Source organism: Anser brachyrhynchus (assembly GCF_964034855.1).
Source record: "Anser brachyrhynchus genome assembly, chromosome: 10".
Lineage (NCBI taxonomy): Eukaryota > Metazoa > Chordata > Aves > Anseriformes > Anatidae > Anser > Anser brachyrhynchus.
This window is the reverse complement of record NC_137705.1, coordinates 1,912,912-1,932,068: the sequence shown is the minus strand read 5'-3', so window position 1 is coordinate 1,932,068 and position 19,157 is coordinate 1,912,912. Positions and strand designations below refer to the sequence as shown.

Here is a 19,157-nt window from a genome sequence, read left to right as displayed (position 1 = left end):
ACCGTGGCGCGGCCCTTCAGCCTGGTCCTGAGCGTCTGGGTGAAACGTACTCCTTCCTCACGTGTTAGGTGGGGACCTGTCCGTTATTGTCGTGGCAAAGGTGCGGGGGAAGAGAAGGCTGGATTGGGGGCCGGATACATCACTCGGGATGAAAGCAGGGACTGGTCAGACAGGAGGGCTGGGGCTGGAAGGGAAGGCTGCACGCCGGGAGACCAGGACTGGGTGGGAAGGGAGCGAGGTCTAGCACAACAGGAGAGAAAGGGAGAGGGAGATGAGAGCATGAGGAGCGTGGGGTAGGAGGGATTGCAGTAATTTATTTATCCCTAATAAAGTAAGACTGGAGTAATCTAGCTGGCAGGTTTCACTCTTGAATCCCCAAACACTTGAGAACATGGAATTTTCTAGTGTTTCCAGCATCCTTCCATTACTCCTCCGCGATGCTGGTACATGCAGAGGGTAAGCAGGCATTCCTGGCATACTTCAGCGAGCTTCAGGTGGCAGAGGCCCCGTGGGGATCTGAGTGTCCCGGCAGCGAGAACTTGAGTGTGTGGCTGCAGGGCACAATCGTGCACTAAGCCCCCTTTTCTGAAGGCAACTGCTGGCTAAAGAACAAAATTTCGCCTGGAAACAGGTGAATGCATTTGAATGCGTGTCTGTGCAACGTCATTCATTACCCCTGGGCGCGATGAGGTAATACACAGTTACACAGCCGCTTTTTTCCTGCAGGACTTTGCTCAGTTGGTGCCTGACGACGTGTCCTCACTTAATCAGCAGTTACGGGTTATTTTATTTTCCTGCTGACTCAGTGTGCGACTCTGACGTTTTTCCCATGTATCACGAAGATCTGAAAACAAAATGCATTCCTTCGTCGTTAAAGTTCAGCAAACACTGTTTAGTAAGATGAGATTACGCTGCAGCGATGGCTTTTATTTATCGGCTTTCTCCTGAATCCGTGACCAGAGCAGGGAGCGGGTGGTTTCAGCTGCTGGCAAGTCAACTACTTTGCCTTCATCTCGGATCTGTTAGAAACTGAGCGACCTTCCCCACGTACCGCGTCTGACAAGTACTTGGTCTGTATAACACCGCCGTCACTTCCGTGGATTGCAGACTTGTGACCGTGGTGGTGCTCAGCGAGCACGCGCTTGCATGTTGATTTTTGTAAACACAGAAGCCGGGGGAACCTGGAGATCTAAAAGCTTTCTGGCCATAGGTTTGATCCATGGTAAAATGCATGCGGTGCTAACCAGCCTCTGGTGGTCGCGGTAAGGTGAATGGCAAACAAGGCCAAGTTCATCTCCTCAGCCACTTAAGAAATCGTTTTCTAATTAATATTTGTTTTAGGAGTCTTGGGTGCTTTTTATTGTTAGTTTTTAGATTTGTAGTCTTCTAACTAGGAAGAAAACCTAAGAAAACTATGTTATATTTTCCCCTGTTGCACGGAAGAAGGTCAAACACTTGCAGACCTCTCCCCTTGTGCTCGAGGGAGGAGAGGGGGTGCCGGCACTTTTCCATGTGCAAGTTGAGCCTAACTTGAAAACTTTCTTGACTGAAAAGGCTGAAAAAATACACTTGCACTGTGACTAAATCTAGCATACAATTAATTCTTCTATGCAGTTCTGTGTGTTAATTGCTGTCAGTGTGAACTGGTGGTTTGAGCAAAAATAGAAACTTTTATAACTGATGTGTTGCTTACAATGCAGCCTCTGAAAGTGCAAGTCTGCGGTGGCTTCTTGAATCCCATTCCGTGCTGTCAATCTCGATGAATCATCTTCCTGTAAATGAAAAGGGTGTTGAAGAGAGCGTACCTGGAAAGTGTAGTTTGCTCTTCAGTTTCCACTTCTAGCTGTTCAGAAGCCATATGCTGGCAGTGCCAGGCGGAGGACGTGTCTCCGGACAGATGCACCTAAAGGAAGGCCCTGCCCCTGACCTCAGCTCTTCCTCTCCTTCCCCGGCGTGCAGCGCGCCCTCAGGGGTCCCCAGGGCCGTGCCCAGCTCCTGCCGTGTCCTCTCCTGGCATCGCAGCAACCTGCGGGAGGCGCGGCGGTGCTTTGGAACCAGTGAGCGCCCAGCGTGGCCGTCAGTGGCTCACTGCGGGATGAAAGACAGATCTGCCACTGGTGCTTCGCCCCGTTAGAGGAGTATTTCATTTTGAAGACCTTTGCCCTTCTGTCAGAGGGGTTTGACATTGCCCGGCATGCTCTCGAGGAAGGGTTGGACAGGCAGGCGGTGCCCCAGCGCGTTGTGTTGTTCTTTGAGCATGAGCAGCGTGGAGGTGGCCATCCCAATGCCCCGCTCAGGGCACACTTCCAGTGAAGCAGATAAAACCCCCAGGTTGGTCTCTCCGTGGTTTGCTGCTTCCCATGTTCTAGTGCTTGCCCGCAAGCATGCGTCAGTAGTCCTTGGAAGTACGACGGGAATTAGTAGCCTCAAGTCTTATTCCACACCGTCACCAAAGAGGTGCTGGGGGCAGCTGTCCTGGCATTTGGGGCACTTTGGTTAAACTTCGAGGCTGCTACTTCAGGCGCTGTCTTTGAATAGCTTAATTTATTATTTTTTGCGTGTACAGTTGCTTGGCAACAGATGAAAAAATACTAAATGCAGCTAATTTAGTTGTATTACTGATAGGCTAGCATCTCTTTAATATGAAAACGTATTTCTAATAAGACTAATCAGCTGTAATTCCTGGCTTTTGCCAGGCAGAATGTTAAATAAAGTGTCGATGAACTTGGTAAAGAACCTGGCACCCAAGGGGTTTACTGCCACCTCTGAGCTGTGCTGTGAATGTTTCTTTGCGTTTTCCTGCTGTTGTTTGGGGGTATTTTCTTCTACCATTGCTACTTATTATGTAAGTTTCTCCAGTTCTTTGCCTGTCATTTTCCTTAGCAATAAAGTGATTTGATTTATTAATAAATAAATAAATAAATAAACACCCCTAAACACTAACATTGGGTGAAGCAATATACCTGCTAAAGTATAAAAAGTAAAAGTTGTGAGTGAGTAAAATCAATCTGTTTGCCTGGGAAAGCGCTGAAAAGCGTTACCATTTTAGTATGGTGGGGTTTTTGACCGGGACAAGTGATGAATTTTCTGCTCTTGCATCAGATGTTTGGCAGCAACAGTTAATTTTTATCATTCATGGGGCAATGTTCCTGTTGCCCAAAAAAGCATGTGTCTGATCAAGAGCTTTCTGGAATTTGTTCATAAATCTTTCCTTGCTGCTCAAATATTTGGACAATACTAGCAGCAAAAGCCCAGCTAATTATGACTGGTTGAAGCACTTTCTCTGTTTGTTTCATTGTTTTCATAGATTGCCTGTTCAAACTATGTCCCATGAACCGGTACTCTGCTCAGAAGCAGTTCTGGAAAGCAGCAAAGCCTGGAGCTAACAGCACAACAGATGCAGTGCTGCTCAATAAGCTACACGTAAGTATTCAGTTTTGGGCTGCCGTTGATCATAAACGCTCTCATCCATACTGCTTTAATTATTTCCAATCAACCTGACACTGTTAACAAGGAAATATCAGAGAAGTCTATCAAAATCAGTACCCGAGACTCCTTTTGAGACGTTCACTGAGATGTGACTTACAAGCATCCTCTGATTTATGATAGGTAACGTGCTCTTTGAGGTCTGTGTCCACCAGCAGTGTGTGTGGTACTGGGTTAGAGTCACGAGAGCAATTCAAGCTTTTGTCGTTAACCTGTGCTAACTGCAGCAGTGCTCTCCGGGGGCATTTGGGGGGCATCCTTTAATAGCATAAAACCAGAACCCTTCAAACAACTGCACAGGAGCAGGTTCTCAGGCGTTGTGCCTCGGTGCATGAAGTCACGGGCGTTAGCTGTGCTGGCAGATGCCATGAGCTAAATAAATCTGATAGTCTGATAAATCTATTGAGGTGCCTCACACAAATATTGCTGCTGGGATACATGTAAAGGTTGATGGGTAATTATGACTAATTATAAGGCCAGACAGCCTCTCCTTCCTTATTAGCTTGCAGTATTTAATATTTTTTCTGGCGAAAATGTTGACATTCAGCAGTTGAAAACCCGGTAAGGCAGTTGATTGCTGGTTCTAGAGTTCCTTTTTTTCACACCAAAAAGCCAGCTAACTTAAATACCATCTGTTGACTTTAGAGTTAAATAAACTGCATGTTTATGTTAAAATTACATAGCTGGAGTACTTCATGTCAAAATTACAATTCTAAATATTTTTAGTTTCTTAAAGCCTATATTAAGCTCATTGAAGACTGAAATACAAAATGGCCCTGTAGGAGAGTGTCATTTGCTGATTGCCATATGGCTGCCTTGCGCCTGCATTTCAGAAAGGCTGTTTGACTCATTTTGCTTCTGAAAACATAATTTTATAACCCAGAAGTATTAACTGGGCAAGGAGAAAGTTATTTCTGTACTGGCTGTAACACAGAGGTCCCTCACTTGTGCCGCGTTTCTCCTGCCCCTTTAATGATGATAAGAGAAGGAGACCGTGCCATCAAGCTTGAAGTGTCAGAGGATTCTGGGTTTTGTTTTTCTGGTGGGTAAGGGAAGGGGAGAGTTTATGTCTGCAGGATATGTGTGCGAGTTCATGGAATTTAAAGACAGGTAAGTTCTAAGCACTGCCTCATGCCTGGAGGAAAGCACCATGTAATTGCGCTGGATTACAGTGTCATTTAAAGTCGTCTTCTCTTTCCTCAGTACATGCCAGCTCAGGTGTTCGAGACTTGTAATATTCAGCTGATGTTTTACTGGTTTGTGACGGGGCCCCTCTGGAAATCCAGGATTAGATATTGCCAGTACTTGTCTCCAGCTGAGGGATGTTTGTACAGAGAAGTGCCACCGTGCATGAACCGCGTACTAGATTAGGTGAAAGGATTTGAGTACTTTACAGTTTTTTTGGAAATGGTTCAATATGCATTACTTCTACATAAGGCTAACCTGTTCTGGAGGATGTGCTACATCAGGTCTACCTGGGTCTGATGCATGGCTTTAAAATAACCTGGTCCCATGCGCATCATTCATACATCAAAACTTAATTTTCTGCCCGGTATAAGAGCGTGTCATTTATTGGTACATAGAGTACACCAAAACCCCTGCATTTTGCATAGTGTGTGCTGGGGGGGAAGCAGGCTGTGCCCCCAAGACATGTGCGTGCAGCAGATACCTCTGCCTCTGATTGGACTTCTTTATCAGTGCCTATAGTTTTTAACAAAATCGGCGGTGCAAGATGTATTCATCATCACTTGCCTTTTTTGGCTTCTGTTTGCCTCCTGGTGGAATTTATTGTCTGCTGTGGCACGCTCAATGCTGAGGTCAGGTTATTTTAAGTTAATGCCATTTAAGGGATTTAAAATCTGGGACACTTGTCTTTCTTTGGTATCAAGAATCAGTGCTGCTTGAGAAGCTGACATCTAGTGGCCAGAGAAAGTGCTTTTCTTGAGTGATTGTCAGATTTGGTATGTGCTTCTGAAATCTGTCCAAAGACTTCATTATGTTTTCACAGAATACACCGTTCTCTTTAGTTACAATAATTGTGGCACCCAATCCTGTGCAGGCAGAGAAGCCCTCTTGTTTGTGATCCTCGTTGATAGTTGAGGGGTATTAGTGTCTTACCTGAATAAATTGTTTTTCAGTGGAGTACTGTGAAATCAAGAAAAAATAATAAAAAGAATTATGCTGCATTGTATTTCTGAATGTATTTTTGTGTTTAAATGAGCAACTGTATTGCAGGTTCTCCTGGAGAAAGAACCACTTATCATACCTAGCAGAACTCCTAAAAATAGCAAATTTTTGTAAGCTGAAGAAGGTGAAACTTTAAAACAGTGTAGATACAGCTCTTCATTTGCAGTAGCTAAGCTGTCTTTTTTAACTACTTAATATAGTTGGGAATTGCGGGCAGTCTCTTTTCCTCCAAGAGGAAATTGGGCCTAGCATAGTCCTTGAGATTCTTGAGAACCGAGTCATAAACATTCATGCTTAGCCTCCTAAAAAGTCTAGTTTTAAATCACTATTACCCAGATGCATGTTAAAATAATTATTTCTTATTAAAAAATCAACTTTCATGGGAAGTGAATTTCTTTACCAAATGAAAAGGTTTAAAAATGGTTTTAAATAGCTTACTTGTTTTTAAACAAAACAGTACAAAAGTACAATACAAAACAGTACAGTACAAAAAAGTACAAGAGAATAGTGAGGATGTAGAGCGGATGGCAAACGTCAGCCATTGTAAAGAAGAGCTGGTTGGCTTATATGGATGGGTTATAAATTAACTTATTAAATTGAATAATCATAGGGATTAGTTTTTCTATTTTGCATATGTTTTTCCTTTTATTAATGTGCTGGTATGATGCAGAAGTGCACAGCTGTATTTTCCCAGCCAGTCTGTAATGCAGCACCGAGTGGTACCTAATGAGGCGTGAGCTCTGTGATGCTGGAAAGTCAGGACCTTGTGCACTTAGAGCTCCCGTGGGCAAATGTAAATGCCTTCTAAATAATCCTGCTGTGTGACAGAGGTGATCAGATTCATTGTAAAAAGACAGATTGTGGAAGAATGGGCGCCTGTACTGGCAAAGTAAAATAACGAACCAAAGTAAAAGTCCTTTCCTTTCATTTTTTATAGAAGTCAGTAGAAAGGAATATAGACTTCCTGGCTTGGGTTGTTACCATCCCTTTTCTCCTTCCCCCCCGTAGGTGTTTTGTTGTTTTCTAATGCCTCGTCTTCCGTCTTGTAGCAGCTATTTATCAAATGTGTCAAAGTCAAAACACATAGCTTTTAAATGTTCGTTATCTTCCTAAGCAACTGAAAAAGGGAATTGGAAATTATACTATTGGAAATTAGGAAAAGGAAATCTTGCTCTATCAGATGTTCACATTTTTTGTAGTTCTGTGAAATACTCTTAAAGCATCTTAGTTGTTTGGCCACGCTGCTTATAAAACAGCAAGTGAATTATTCTCTTTTCATGTCAGCATGCCGCAGATTTGGAAAAGAAACAGAACGAAACTGAAAACAGAAAGCTGCTGGGAACGGTGATCCAGTATGGCAACGTTATCCAGGTAGGTTGTGAACATCTTTGCAAGCTGAACGGGGGAGTTTAAGCTAAATCCTGTGCAATGTGAATTTAAACTTGTGAAATTTGTAGACAAGAATCTGTAGCTTTGCCTGGTGGACAGCATCCTGAGGTATGGTCCTGTGAAGCAAGAATTGGGTGTATGGCTGTGATCTCCGTGAGGATACGGATAGATTCATTTTTTTTATTATGGGTTAGCTGTGCTTTTTCCCCTCTGAGGTCACTGTATAAATTTGGGAATATTTCTTTTTTGTGCTTACATTATAGTTGGCCATGTGGAACGTGGCACAGACACTATCTTGCAGTCAGATGTTGAAATATCAAGCACTAAACTGCCCCAAAGGAGAGTGAAGCCATATAAGTCATTGTGGTCCATTTAAACAAAGGTTATACTAGTTGCAGGGAATGAAAAAAATCAAAGTCATACATCAAACCCAAGAAAAATGAAAAGTACAATAACTGTGTAATAAAGAAAGGCGTGTTTTTAATAAATGGGGAAAGGAATATGCAGCAGGTTCTGGTTCACCCTGAAACCAGAGCAGACATGCTTCTCTAGGTAGAGTGCTGCAGCCCTTTAGAAGAAGTGATGATTACCAGCTGGTTTTGGTTTGATATAATCAGAGTAAGTGACAAGAAGAATGGACATGAGGGGTTTTTTTGTTGTTGTTGCAAGAAGTTGGTTGGCAAAGCAGTTGTAGGCTTTGGAGCAACCTGATTGAGGAAGGGCTCAGAAGCATCAGCCTTGGTTGAATTAAATGTGCTATTTGTCTGTATGTTTGAGGCAAGAAATCTAGTTTTACTTATCTGAGGAGAGATAAATACTGTCAATTTTAACAGGACTACAAGCATTTGCACTACTAAGAGCACTGATAAGCTTTTGCCTGTATTTTCACTGTGGTCAAAATGTACTGTGAGTAACCACTATTTTTAATAATCAAAAAACATCAAAATTGTCTATACAAAAGTATTTGAAGTTACTGGAAATGTGGCAACAGGTATTTTGAACAACAGCTGAGGAACTAGGCTGTGCCCTGTTGCAGTTTGCATTTTCATGCTGACTGTGTGCAGCCTGTGTGAGCTGTTAACGCAGTGGAGGGTTGTGGAATGGGGCTTTTTGAAGAGAGTCTTCAAAAAAGCAGTAGAGTTTTCTGTTAAACGAATCAGCCTGAGCAAAGTAATATAAGATCAGCCTTACTTTACACCACCACCTTCTGAACAGGGAAAACTACTTAGTGCCTTACATTTTACAGCTTTTGGTCCTGGGTCTTTGAGCAGGCTGTTGTAAAATGATGTGGGCATTTCTAAGTGTTTATCCTTTGCTGGAGAAGAAACAGATTAGTTGAAGATGTTTTGTGCTCTAAGACTATATATTTACTGAAATATGTGCCAGTGAAATTGTGCATGAATTCATCAATATTTTCATGAGATATCATCTAGCTTTTATTTTGATTCCTGTATGATATTGTGGTTGTCCTATACGTGCTCACTGTTTCTTGAGGGGAGGAAAAATGAGCATTCTTAGAACTGAACTCTAATTCTTATTCTAGCTGCTTCACTTAAAAAGTAACAAATACTTAACAGTAAATAAGAGGCTACCAGCTCTGCTAGAGAAGAATGCTATGAGGGTGACCTTGGACGAAGCCGGAAACGAAGGTTCCTGGTTCTACATACAGCCTTTCTACAAGCTGCGTTCCATTGGAGACAGTGTAAGTGCTGAGAATATCCTCATGTATTGTTCTGTGCACAGCTTGGCAAAGCTTGTTTCAGGAGGTCTGTCTTCCAGTTAATGAAATGCACAGATCTTTTCGTGCCTTACGTTGCAGAAACAACTTTTTTCCTATGCTGTCAGGAGGGGGAGGAAAATTGCTATGGTAACTTGTATTTTGGAAACATGGGATGATTTAACATTGGAAGGAATAAGAGACCTAATTATGGTAGCCTTTCTCAATCCCTGTCCAATTCAAAATGGCAGGAATTGTTGCGTTCCTCTGGTATATTTAGAACAAATAATATCTGGGTTTTCAGTGTTGCCAGTTTTGAATCAAAATTTGCTATCATTTTGTATATGATGAATGAGGTAATAACGAGGCCAAATGGCCCTGTTCATGGGAAAACCAGAAAATAATTGCTTCTGATGCATTACCTTTGTACAAGAGAGTTTGGTGTGCTACCTGCCCCAAACTAGGCATTAATAAGCTTAAGGGTGCTCTGTGGTATAGTCCAGGCATGGATTTGGCACCTAAATCCAGTGAGCTTTATTGAGTAGGAATAATTTCTTCTGTAGAGCAGCCCCATACATTTCGATGTAGCTGTTCTTCCTTTTACACACACGCACACAATAAAGCACATGATAATACAGTCTTACAGGCTAGTAAGCTCTTTAAATCCTACCTATTTACAGACACTTTATCATAATGACCAGTTCCTTTCAATACAGAGAAGGGTTTTGTGTTTTAATTTAGGTAAGACTTCACCCTGGAAGAAGGGAAGAAAAGGACCTTTACTGTCCGTAATAAAATGCTTTTGTCTTGAGCCATATGCCAGCCTGGTCAAGAATCTGATATTACAAATGAAAGTGCCTCTCGGAGGAGGAGAGCTTTTGGCTGACCTTTTGCCATAAAAATTACTTATTAAATGTTAACCAATGAAACTAATGGAAAGTAGCAGATAAATTTGTTACTGGAACTGTAAACTGTTTCTTCTGTAAGCCTCTGGATCCGTTAGTATAGGCTTTTTTTTCTGCCCAAATGACTGAATATAGTAAGCTAAATTCTGAAGCAAACAGAATCCTGGTTTTCATATTCAGACTGGCATCTCTCCAAACTGCAAGAAGGTGATTTCCTCCTATCACTCCCATTAACAAAAAAAAAAAAAAAGGAAGGAAGGGAAAAGCTTTCTCAGACTGCAAATTTGTCTGATGCTTCACTTACCTACAGGTTGTCATTGGAGACAAAGTAGTCCTGAATCCTGTCAACGCTGGCCAGCCTCTTCATGCTAGTAGTCATCAGCTTGTTGATAATCCGGGATGCAATGAGGTAAGGGCAGGTTGACAGAGCTGGGAGTGCGGGGCTTTGGAACAACTTTACAAGCTCTATGTTGCAGCTAGGCTGCTAGGACTTGTGTTTTAAGAAAATTAAGCCCTCAGTAAGTTCATTAGTACCTCAGGTGGTGTTTAGGAATGGTTATCTTGTTGCCCAGCATCTTAAGATATCTACAAGACTTTTCTTGCACCTTTTGGGCACTAGACAAAGGTTAAGTTTGATTTCTCTTGCTTGACTGGCTAGAAATCAGATTTTTCTTCAAAATCAGTCGTCATGGCACCATGATGTGTGACTTACTAACAAGTCAGATTTGCAGTTACTTTTTCTGGAATAGATGCAGAAATGGCTTTCTTTGGAGTAATGCAACAGGGATGGCAGTGCTCAGCTGAAAAACATGTAAACAGTAAGGCAGTAGCATCTTGTGCAGGCACAAGACAGTGGGGCTAATACGTTTTATTTCTCCTTTCAGGTCAACTCTGTGAATTGCAACACAAGCTGGAAAATAGTCCTTTTCATGAAATGGAGTGATAATAAAGATGATATTCTCAAAGGGGTAAGACTCAAAACTTTAATTGTTTGTGACTTATTTGTTCGCTGATGCATAATGTCTGTATTGATCATGCTGTCTGGACTTTGACAGGGGGATGTGGTAAGATTGTTTCATGCAGAACAGGAGAAGTTTCTGACTTGCGACGAGCACAGGAAGAAGCAGCATGTCTTCCTGAGAACTACAGGGAGACAGTCTGCCACTTCTGCAACCAGCTCAAAAGCACTGTGGGAAGTAGAGGTAAGGATTGTGATGCAGGTTGAGGGTGGCTTTGTAGTGACAATTACAGTTTCTTTTTAAAAACATTTAGCTGGATTTCCTTTTTTAGGTGAAAGTCTTACCAGTGTTTGAAGTTTAATCTTTAGAATTCCTTTACTTGCTGTGCTTTCTGTGCAAAATCAAAACTGAGGGCTTTCTAATGCTGCAACAGAGAGCTCTGAACTGCAGGTTCTTGACAATTCAGAAGAAGAGGACAGAAGTATCTATGATGCCATTTTTCTTACCAGTCACTGAAATCTAAAACCTAATAATTTCAACTGTCCTGCTGAGTGTACTGAACATTCTATTTTTGGTGTGGAATACTGCGATTATGCATATCCTCATTTGATAGGAGATGGCAACCCTTTGCTAGTCTGTGCATTGTCTGAACCATTTTTTACTGCACTTGGCTTTTAAATAGTGACTAACACCTTTGCCATCATTGGCTTCTTAAAATATCCTCCCTCTATTGGTGTGATAGACAAAGCTGGTTGTTTTACGTAGATACGATTTTAAATGCCTGCCACGTGAAGCCACGTGAACTGCCTGAGAGATCCATAAAATTAATTGCAATGGTGGATATAATTTTCCTGTTGTCTTTCCAGAAGTATCTGGTTTGATATGCACATTTTCCCCCATTTCAATTGCAAGTTTACCTGTGATTAGTGTTAGTTGAGCGTGTTACAACACATCAGAGGCTTTTGTGATAACTGTTCACATACATGCAGATACCCAATGATAAATGTGAGTTCAGAGGTGAGCTAGTCCCCCCCAAAATGCAGAGGTCAGCTATGTTTTCCCTAAGTACATGGATGTACCCCCAGAGTGGAGGTTCTACTTTCCACAGAGGTTTGCAGACCATCATATTTTCCCTCCAATACTCTTGTACAACACTGCATTTGAAACAATTCCAGATGTCTTCCATTACCTGCTTTCAGAAGGTCAAATATTTTTTATACCAGAAGGTAAAGGATCTGCTGCATCTCTTTAGGAAAGCTGTTTCAGGACTTAGCAACACATGCACATCTAGAGCACCGTCTTTAATTCTCTGCTGCTAGCACCATAATCTTCCTGCTGTCACCCACCAGATATCGCTCTGCTCCTAATGGGGTACCAGCTGTGGTCAGTGACTTTGCAGAATGTTACTTGTCAACGAGCAGAAAATCGATGTTTGTAAATTGAAGTGAACTAATTGTAGTCTGCTCAAACTATTTGGTGTACTACATGTTGTTTGTGCATGAAAGATTGTTTATCTTTTCTGGAGTTCCTTGCTATGTTCATCCTTACCTATAAGTGAAATATTGCAAGTCACTAATGTGTAGTGCAAATGTTTCCTTTTATTGTAGGTAGTGCAGCACGATCCATGTCGTGGTGGCGCAGGGTACTGGAACAGCCTTTTCAGGTTCAAACATCTTGCTACTGGACACTACTTAGCAGCAGAGGTAGGTGTTGGGGCTTGTTTAGAAGCTCTGCCTTTCCTTCCACAGCATCTTCTTTCTTTTACCCCTTCTGAAAAATCTCTCGTTTCCCACCCTAAAAATAGAAACAGATGAGAGGAGGAGAGTGAAGCTTGGGTCCTCTATTAATAAAAAAGTGGATGGCTAGACATAGAAAACATGGTCAAAGAGATGTGTAATTACACCACTGTGCAGGGGGTAGTCTTGAGCTTTTTGCACTTTCTATTTGAATTCCGAAGGCAATAGCTTTTCTACAAAGGATAGGTGCTAAATACTAGTATACTGTCATGTGGGCAGTAAGAATCAGGGTGAATTTATGAATACACAGGTTGATTGCAAATAGCTGAGAGCCTTTGGGGGGGAAATGAATTCAGTCAACTGTTGTTAGTTTCTCTTGAATCACTGATTTCCTAATAGAAGCGAAGGACTGACTGCAAAATGGAATTGCAGTTAGGCTTCAGGCCAGCCTGGTAAGAACTGCAGGTAACACTTAGCTGTCCAAGCACAAAACAAATAAATTGTTTTGTGCAGCAAAGTGGACATCTCTCCTTTCCACCTTGAAGAAAAACTTCAAGACCATTTATTAAAAAAAAGGAAGTCCAAGGGTTATAATTTTGAGAGTTTTGCTGCTTAACACTTGTCAATGTTTACTAAAGTTAGTTTTACTTAGTTTTACTTAGTTCACAGCATAGATATACCAATACAGGCACCTCTGTAAATAAAGGCTGCCCTGGATGTAAAAATGCATAGTAGGGCAGAAAGCCTGTCTCAGCCCACGTTGTTGACATGAGAACATTTTCAGTGGGAAAAGTCCATATTAAATATCCCATTTTAAACTCCTCTAACAAGCAGATTGGAAAAGCAGCAACGCTTTGTCACATGCACATGCACACATCCTTTTCAATAATGGTCCAATAGTGAGCTTTTCCAGTAGATCTTGGGTTTGCTAATCAGCCAAAACAAAAACATGTTCTTACATCACATAAAATACGACAGAGGAGATTGCTCACCTTATCCATGGTTAGAAGGGTGTTTGTTCGAAAAGATTTTTGCCAAGTCAGTGATTTCTGGTGGAAATTCCATTTGGAATTTTTAAAAAAGTGAAACTTGATAACTCTTTTATTCCTCTTGCTCCTTTAGTGATTATCATGGGCAAGTTTCATCTGTCTGCATGTTTGCAGATTATTTTACTGCTTAATTCATGGACAGACAGTTGCCCGATTAAGAATAAATCTATTTGCATAGTATATTTGTTCTGCATGCCTGGTAGTGTTGTAGCAGTAGAGTGCATCCTTTACAAAGCAAGATAAGATCATGCTGAGGTTGTTTCCCACTGCTAGCTCTGTTAGTTTTGACATGCCTGTGATTCTGTTTCATCAGGTAAACCCTGACTATGAGGAAGATGACCAGGAGTGTCAATCCTCAGTAAGTATAGGCAAGAGTACGATCTTGCCCCTAATTGAGGAGGGCTTGCACAGGCCCTGCTATTTAACTGGCCAGTGCATAGATTGTCCAGGCCTTGTTGCTAGTGAAGACACTAAAAAACAGAATGAGCTTTTAAGGTCTGTCCAGAGGACTGGATATTAAAACCTGGAGTAGGCTTTAGTGAAGAACAATAGATTTGTAATCGAATTCCTGTATTACTCAGACCCCTTTCCTCCCCACTGTGTAGAATGTCTTTGTCTTCCTGTTTCTTAAACCTTTGTTTCCTTGAAGCACGCTTTGAATAGGTTTGAAAAGCAAGTTGCTCAAGATGACATCGGATGTCAAGTGTTCGTAATGGGATGTTAACGTAGTGCTGTGCCAGTCCTCTGCCCTCCTTGTTCAGTTCATGAATTCCCTCTCGTTTTAGCGTGTCACAGGAAAGCCATGACAAAGGGCCTAGAGAGCAAGAATGGCAGGGTGAGAATGATTTCAGTGCCATTCTTCCAATTTTTCTGTGAAAGCAAGTTCTTCTCAGTAATTTTTTTGTGTCAAAGATAGAGTGTGCTGATGCTTTGTGCTAATAGAATCTTCTCGCTGATGTCAAAAGGAAAACAGCATTGCTTCAGCAGGAGAAAAGAGTTAGGACTGGAACAGCGCTTTCCATTGTAGATTATATTTTTAGTTGAATGAGATTGCAGGCTTATGCAACTTGCTTGGTCATTTATCCTGTATAGGAAAAATCTGTGCCACTTAGAAACGAGAAAGAACTCCTCCATATTTAAAAGGAGGTGAACACCTGGTGGTGCTTTGAAGTGCAGTGGGGTAGTTTTCTCCTGCAAAAAGGATTTGTTATCGCAGTCTAGCCATTAAAAGGCTAACCCTTGCCCCCAGATACTGAGCTGATATCCTGGTTATTTCTTGGCAGTATTTGGCAGCAAATGCTGATCTTCTGACGGCTTGTCTTCAGTAAGTGGAGTTGAAAAGTGAAAAAAATAACACGAACAAAAAACCCACACAGCTATTGTTCCAGTGGAAAAAAAAATTAACACTGAAGTGCTTTGTTGGCTTAACTTTCAAAAGTTAATCAGTTTATAGATCTTTAATATAGACATCCCTCCTACTGGTGTTATGCTAATGTCTCCTTCTGAAAATAAGTGCAGTAATAACGGTAACGCGCTGGTTTCAGAGTTGTGCTGATTTTTTTCCCTACTGTGTCTCTTTACCACTAGGTGGCAAAAATAGACCACAAAGAGTAGGATCAGGCACATAGAATTCATTTCTGACACAAAATTACTGCATTACTTTTAACATGCACTAGTGACAAGATGGTGTGGGCTGCTTACCACTGCTCCGATACAGAAATTTCAGCTTCACTCAAATGAGAGCTTTCTGCAGGACTGTGGGTTTCATTGCACAGCTCTGTGCTGTTGGTGTTGTCTCTTTATACTTCAGTGAGCTGTACAAGAATAGGGTTTAAATGGCACAGGTGAGATGCCAGCTAGTACCTGTTCGAAAGGAGAGTGGGCTGCTTCTGTCAGCTTTGTGGTTGAAGTTTAATTCTCCCTAAATTGCCCCAGTTCCTAATTCCCAATTTACTAATTCTCGTTTTCATCTTTGCCACAGTTTCTGTAGCTGACAAATTGTCTCCTGATGTGTCAAAGGTACTACAAATTGTGAGTGTAGAGTGGCTGCCTTACTGTGGGGATGGAGGAGACAGATGAAACTTGGAGAATTCATTCCAAGTGAGTGAATTTCTCCTGGTGTAAAGCCTCCAGATGGACTCGCCTGAGTATATAGTTGCTTCTTCATTTGAGGCACATTCCCAATATATAATTCTGTTCCATACAGCTAACTGTCTGTTCCCATGTGCAAAATCAAAGACTTGAAATGTCACTATCTTGCAGCCAAGTTCACTGACTACAAATGTGCTAGCTGCAGAGTATCCTGAGGCACCAGCAACGTTAGCTAGCTCATCTTTATGTTTAAGGCTTGGAATGCCTTACACCGGGACTTTGAAAGACAGGTGCTTGCGTTCTGACTCCTTGGGGTGCCCACCTTCCACTGGTGCCAAGATCACAGAAGCTGGTAAATTCCTTGGTGATCACTTTGTAAGCTACATGTAGGATTTAGGTGTTTGTTTCTATACTGGTAGCTGGTTTCTATGTTTTGTCAGATGACAGATTTTTTTATTGACTAATTATAACTGCTAGTTCCTGAGGAAAGCTTTTAGAAAAAGAGGTGGTTCCTTTTTCCCAGTGTATTTTTTTTTTCCCTAACCTTTTATCCTTTCATCTTAAAATCTAGTGTTTTACTCACTCATTTGATGGTCGTGTATTTACTTTGATAAAGCAGGCTGGTAATTTGCTAGCACCTTAGACACGAAGATACTTGTGATGCCATGTCCTGTGTAGTGTATCACTGTGTTGGAGTGCCTCGTGAGCTGAAGCGTAAGCAGCAAGGCAGCTAACTTCTGGATTAGCTCTTGCTTTGTTCATTTGCAGTTGATAGGCCCGAGTCCCATTTTTGCTGTTGAAGTTGATCATTTCCCAGCAAGGCTGTTGGTACTTAGTGTTGCTGGTTTTTATATTTGTTGCTTATGTAATTTCTTCTAGGGTGACAACTGCCATACATTAAATGCATTTCAAAAGCCAGTAGTGTCTAGGGTGGTGATCTGAGCAGACGTGGATCATCTGAAACTGCTCAGAGTTCCTGGTGTGCTGTGGGTGAACAGCTGGGAGATGTTGAGTCTCTTGGCACTCTGCAAGACACAACCTCTCTTGTCTAGGATTTATTGTGTTTATAACCCAGAAATGCTCAGAAGTTATTAACACTAAGGAAAGCAAAGAAATGTTTGACAAGAGGAGCTACTTTCACTTTTACTGGTACCCTGAAGCGTAGTCATCTTAACCAGTGCTTGGAGTGGTTCAGAGCTATGTCTACAAATCACAGAGCGCATCTATTCAGCACTAGGCAGCTGGGTCTGGAGGGCTTGGTCTGACTGTGTGTGATGGGACTTCTTCTGCAGCTGGACCCTGAGCAGGATGCCTCCAGAAGGGGCTTGCGTGATGCTCAGGAGAAGATGGCGTACTCTCTGGTGTCCGTGCCTGAAGGAAACGATATCTCCTCCATATTTGAGTTGGACCCTACCACCTTGCGAGGAGGAGACAGCCTTGTCCCCAGGTACGAGCTAACGATTGCATTAGAGCTGACTACCTGCCTTGGAGTTTGGCTTCGGTTTGGTTTGGTTTTAGGTAAAGCTCTTTCTCACTATTTATTTTCGTATGAAATTAAGGTTCTCCTTCAAATTAATATAGAAATGATTAACAAAGGCCTAGTGCTTCAGTATAGTATTTTACAATAAACTTGTAAGTAACAACATCTGATTTTACAGGTAGGGAAACTGAGATTAAGTGACTTTCTTGCCAGTTAAGAAACTGACAAAAGTCTGGGGTCTATGATAATGCTAATTCCCATGACCTGTCTGTATTGTATTTGCTAGGACACAACATGTGGACTCTTTGCTATCTGCTCCCACCCAGAAAGCACGACATATTTGTTTGATCTACTTCATCCAAGTTACTCTTTAAAAAATCAGATACTCTAAGGTGGTGTAAGTTAACGTGGCCACCAAATGCAGCAGTCCTGGCTGCCCATTCCTTTGGGCTGCCACAGTTTGTGGAGTGAAATTTTTTTTTCGCTTGTTCTTGTCAACAGTTTGCATTTTTGAACAATGCTAAGATTTCTTGACTGCGAAACTGACTCACACTTTGAAACTTTTGACTTTCTTTCAGGAACTCTTACGTTAGACTTAGACACCTTTGCACTAACACCTGGGTTCATAGTACCAATATCCCTATTGATAAGGAAGAAGAGAAACCTGTGATGCTTAAAGTAAGCCCTGCTACTATTTTTTATACTCACATCCTTTAATTTCTGTAGTTTCACCAGTATGTTGTTGGTAGAAGTTCCAGTCCCTTGGGACTTTGGGGTTTGTCAAACAGGTAGCAGCATAACAGTGGTAAATAGTGCCTACACAAAATATATTATCTAGAAGATAAGGTTTTCACAGAAGTTTAATAGTTACACTGTTAAGTTTCTAATTTATAACAGCACATGGAGAATTTTTTCCTACTCTCTGTGGCAGTATTTTCTAGTCTCACCTGATGTGTCTCTGTACTGGGAACACCTATGAGCTTGTACAGGGTGCTACTGTTCTCATACCGTCTCTGAGTGAGGCTGTGTAGGAGTATGGCTTTTTCTCTTTTTTAGTATCAATGAGTGAAGCACTAGTTTACTTTCTGCCTTTTGGTTTGATAATAAAACTTCTTTGGGTTTTAGATTGGTACTTCTCCAGTGAAAGAGGACAAAGAAGCTTTTGCTATAGTACCAGTTTCTCCTGCAGAGGTTCGGGACTTGGACTTTGCAAATGATGCAAGTAAGGTTTTAGGTTCCATCGCTGGCAAGCTGGAAAAGGGAACAATAACCCAGAATGAAAGAAGGTAAGGAGACAAGAATTTGGTTCAGGTAATATTTATTTGCTTTACTCAATAAGTGTTTCTTTTATTGTTGATTTGTCCATAGTGAAGGTTCTCAAGCCATATTCTGTCAGCCCCTCCTTGTTGCTCTGTGAAATGGGAGCATGGGAACTGTTGTTGTGAACTTGGAGGAATAATCCATAGCATGCCTTTCTTGATGGGCTTTGCAAAATGAGTGTGGGAATTTATAATCCATCTTGTGAAGAGTGAACATATGACTTCTGGCAAATCCTCTGACAATGTCTTTGAAAAATATGTGGCCACTCAAAAAGAATGCACAGTCTACTGTGTAAAACCAGGGTCTGTGTGCTTCCATAGCCAACAGCTTTTCTTTGGTCTTGGGGAGATTATCATCTGATTTATTTTTTCTGGCAATACAAAAGAACTGCCAAATAGGATTTAGGGAGCATATAGTTGCCTTAAAGTGATATTGTTGTCTTACTGCTTCTGTAGTTTGGCTATTAAACATTAAGCTGTAACAAAAAGGGAGCACTAGTTCCTAATTTAAAGTTCCATACAAACCTAGGGGCTTTATCCAACGTCTGGGTTAGTCTCTAATTGATGTTTTTTTGTCACTTAACATTTTGAAATCTGTATAACCTTATCACTGTTATTGTGCTTTTAACAGATAAAACTTAGTCTTGTATTAACAACTTCTGGCTTTTCTGTAGATCTGTTACCAAATTGTTGGAGGATTTGGTCTACTTTGTTACTGGTGGAACTAATTCTGGGCAAGACGTGCTTGAAGTGGTATTTTCTAAACCCAATAGAGAACGGCAAAAACTGATGAGAGAACAGAATATTCTAAAGCAGGTAGACTGCATTTTTCTTTAAAC

At 41.5% G+C, this 19,157-nt stretch overlaps 1 protein-coding gene across 14 annotated transcripts in view; it reads left to right on the top strand.

Annotated features, from left to right (window-relative positions):
• Positions 1-19,157, top strand: part of ITPR1 (inositol 1,4,5-trisphosphate receptor type 1) — a 169,940-nt gene that overhangs the window by 41,486 nt on the left and 109,297 nt on the right. For 9 of the 14 annotated variants that reach the window (XM_080605993.1, XM_080605995.1, XM_080605994.1 and 6 more), the window contains 12 exons: positions 3,308-3,423; positions 6,958-7,044; positions 8,606-8,764; positions 9,995-10,093; positions 10,569-10,652; positions 10,740-10,886; positions 12,251-12,346; positions 13,742-13,786; positions 16,812-16,966; positions 17,578-17,677; positions 18,125-18,285; positions 18,993-19,134. In XM_080605993.1, the coding sequence (XP_080462119.1) occupies positions 3,308-3,423; positions 6,958-7,044; positions 8,606-8,764; positions 9,995-10,093; positions 10,569-10,652; positions 10,740-10,886; positions 12,251-12,346; positions 13,742-13,786; positions 16,812-16,966; positions 17,578-17,677; positions 18,125-18,285; positions 18,993-19,134 (1,391 nt within the window). Of the gene's footprint in view, positions 1-3,307; positions 3,424-6,957; positions 7,045-8,605; positions 8,765-9,994; positions 10,094-10,568; positions 10,653-10,739; positions 10,887-12,250; positions 12,347-13,741; positions 13,787-16,811; positions 16,967-17,577; positions 17,678-18,124; positions 18,286-18,992; positions 19,135-19,157 lie in introns of those variants that run through there. The other 5 variants (XM_080605983.1, XM_080605984.1, XM_080605991.1 and 2 more) reach the window with 2 other exon arrangements.